Source organism: Acanthisitta chloris, unplaced genomic scaffold (assembly GCF_000695815.1).
Source record: "Acanthisitta chloris isolate BGI_N310 unplaced genomic scaffold, ASM69581v1 scaffold14929, whole genome shotgun sequence".
NCBI lineage: Eukaryota > Metazoa > Chordata > Aves > Passeriformes > Acanthisittidae > Acanthisitta > Acanthisitta chloris.
Window position 1 is genome coordinate 3,305 of NW_008689940.1, and position 1,985 is coordinate 5,289.

Here is a 1,985-nt window from a genome sequence, read left to right on the forward strand (position 1 = left end):
GGCTCTCCTAGCCCTCAGAGGAGGAGGGAAATATTAATTGTCAAATATTGAGCTAAAGAAGTGGCATTTGATGGTATTTGCAGGTCTCAGTTATCCGATTGTTTTCATCCAGTGAGGGTTTGCATCTCTCAGATTTTACATGCTGCTCTGAAGCTTTTGAGCTTTTACCTTCATCACATTGTAGTTCTTTAATTCAAATCACATTTCTATTTCCTTGCAGTGGTGGAGAATGAGATCCAGGCAAGAATAGACAACATATTCAGCAACCTGGAACGCCTGGAGATCCTGTCCAGCAAAGAACCTCCCAACAAGCGGCAGAATGCCAAACTGTGAGTTCTCCGTCATATTTAGTGAAGCCCTTTGCCTTTAGATTGGTGTCAAACCTTTGTACCTTGCATAACTTACCTCTGCGGCAGCAAAATGAGGCACAGAGGTAATGCTGCTCTCCAGTGTTTAACCACAGAATCATTGGAATTATTAAAGTTGGAAAAGATCTCTTAAGATCAGAGAATGTTAAGGGGTTGGAATGGAGCTTATGGATCACCCAGCCCCAACCCCCTGCCCTGGGCAGGGACACCTCCCACCAGAGGTGGAAGTGGCTTCATCCAACCTGGAATGAACACTGCTAGGGTTGGGGCAGCCACAGCCTCCCTGGGCAACCTGCTACAAGATCAGCAAGTCCAGACTGGTGATGGAGCTGCATTCATGTCTCTTAGAGGAGCAGAACTTGCACTTGTATGCTTTAAAAGTTCTCTCTATGAAATTTGGGTTTAATGGCATTTGTGGAGTAGGGAGTAAAATTTCTTCAGTTGGTGCCATGTTCCTGGCTCTGCATGACTAAAATAAGGAGATTTTAAAGTGATCCCTGGTTTGAGCAGGAGGTTGGAGCACAGACATCAGGACTTGCTGTCCTAACTTATTCTGTGACTCTGCTATTAATGTTTAGGCCTAAAATGCCTTTATGTATGTTAAGGATGGACTTCATGTCACCTGTATTAGAGGTCAGTGTCTGATACAGTCATTGATGTCTTTATAGAATCTCAGACTACTTTGGTTTGGAAGGACCTTGAAGATCATCTAGTTCCAACCCCTGCCATGGGCAGGGATGCCTTCCACTAGCCCAGGATAGTTTGATAACGAAGGTAATCAGTTGTCTAGTCTGGTAATCAAACCTTTAACCAGAGTCAGAGGAGTTCTGGGCACTGTTCAGCCCAGTGGAGATGACTGAGATGTCTCCTGCATTGCCCACTGACCTTTAAACTCCTTGTAATAAACACTCCAGAACATGGTGGTAATTAATCAAGCTTGAAAGCTTCATCTTTTGTATGGGGCAAAAGAACCTTCTTCCCAATCCACTGTTAAATGGGGAGTACATATATATATACCTAGTCATGGGGTATAATGTCTGAGACACCTCAGGAATTCTTCCCATTCTGTTGTTACTGTGAAGGCTAAATAATTAATTACAATAAATAATCACCTGTTAAATAAGCACCTTTGTAGTAGAAAAACAAGGCAGGGAAGATGCAAATGTGAAATACAGTCCTGACACTGAAAGTCCTTCATCTCCTGGGGAAGCAGAACTCCTCATTCCTTGCTGCTTATCAACATTCCTTTCTGGTGCTCCATTGGTCATACAAACCCCCCCAGAAAAGAGCAGTATTTTTACCCCTGGGTGTGTCCTGTTGTTGCTCCTCCCCAGGCGAGTTGACCAGCTGAAGTATGATGTGCAGCACTTGCAGACAGCCCTGAGGAACTTCCAGCACCGGCGATACCTGCGGGAGCAGCAGGAGAGACAGCGCGAGGAGCTGCTGGCACGCACTTTCACCACCAATGTGAGTCTGCTGTCTGCTCTGCCAGGGGAGCTTCAGGCAGGGTGCAGCCATTGCTCTTAGGTGCTGCTGTGGAAAGGGAGAGAAGAGTAACTGTGTGTGGGGAAAGTGCAGCTCTCATGAGGCAGAGTTGGGCTGTTGAGAGGCAGCAGG

At 45.8% G+C, this 1,985-nt stretch overlaps 1 protein-coding gene across 1 annotated transcript in view; it reads left to right on the forward strand.

Moving 5' to 3' along the window:
* The window catches only part of GOSR2 (golgi SNAP receptor complex member 2), a 6,758-nt gene that overhangs the window by 1,648 nt on the left and 3,125 nt on the right, over nucleotides 1-1,985 (forward strand). Inside the window, exons 2-3 of the mRNA XM_009081629.1 lie at nucleotides 221-329; nucleotides 1,703-1,835. Coding sequence (XP_009079877.1) covers nucleotides 221-329; nucleotides 1,703-1,835 — 242 coding nt within the window. The remainder of the gene's footprint in view (nucleotides 1-220; nucleotides 330-1,702; nucleotides 1,836-1,985) is intronic.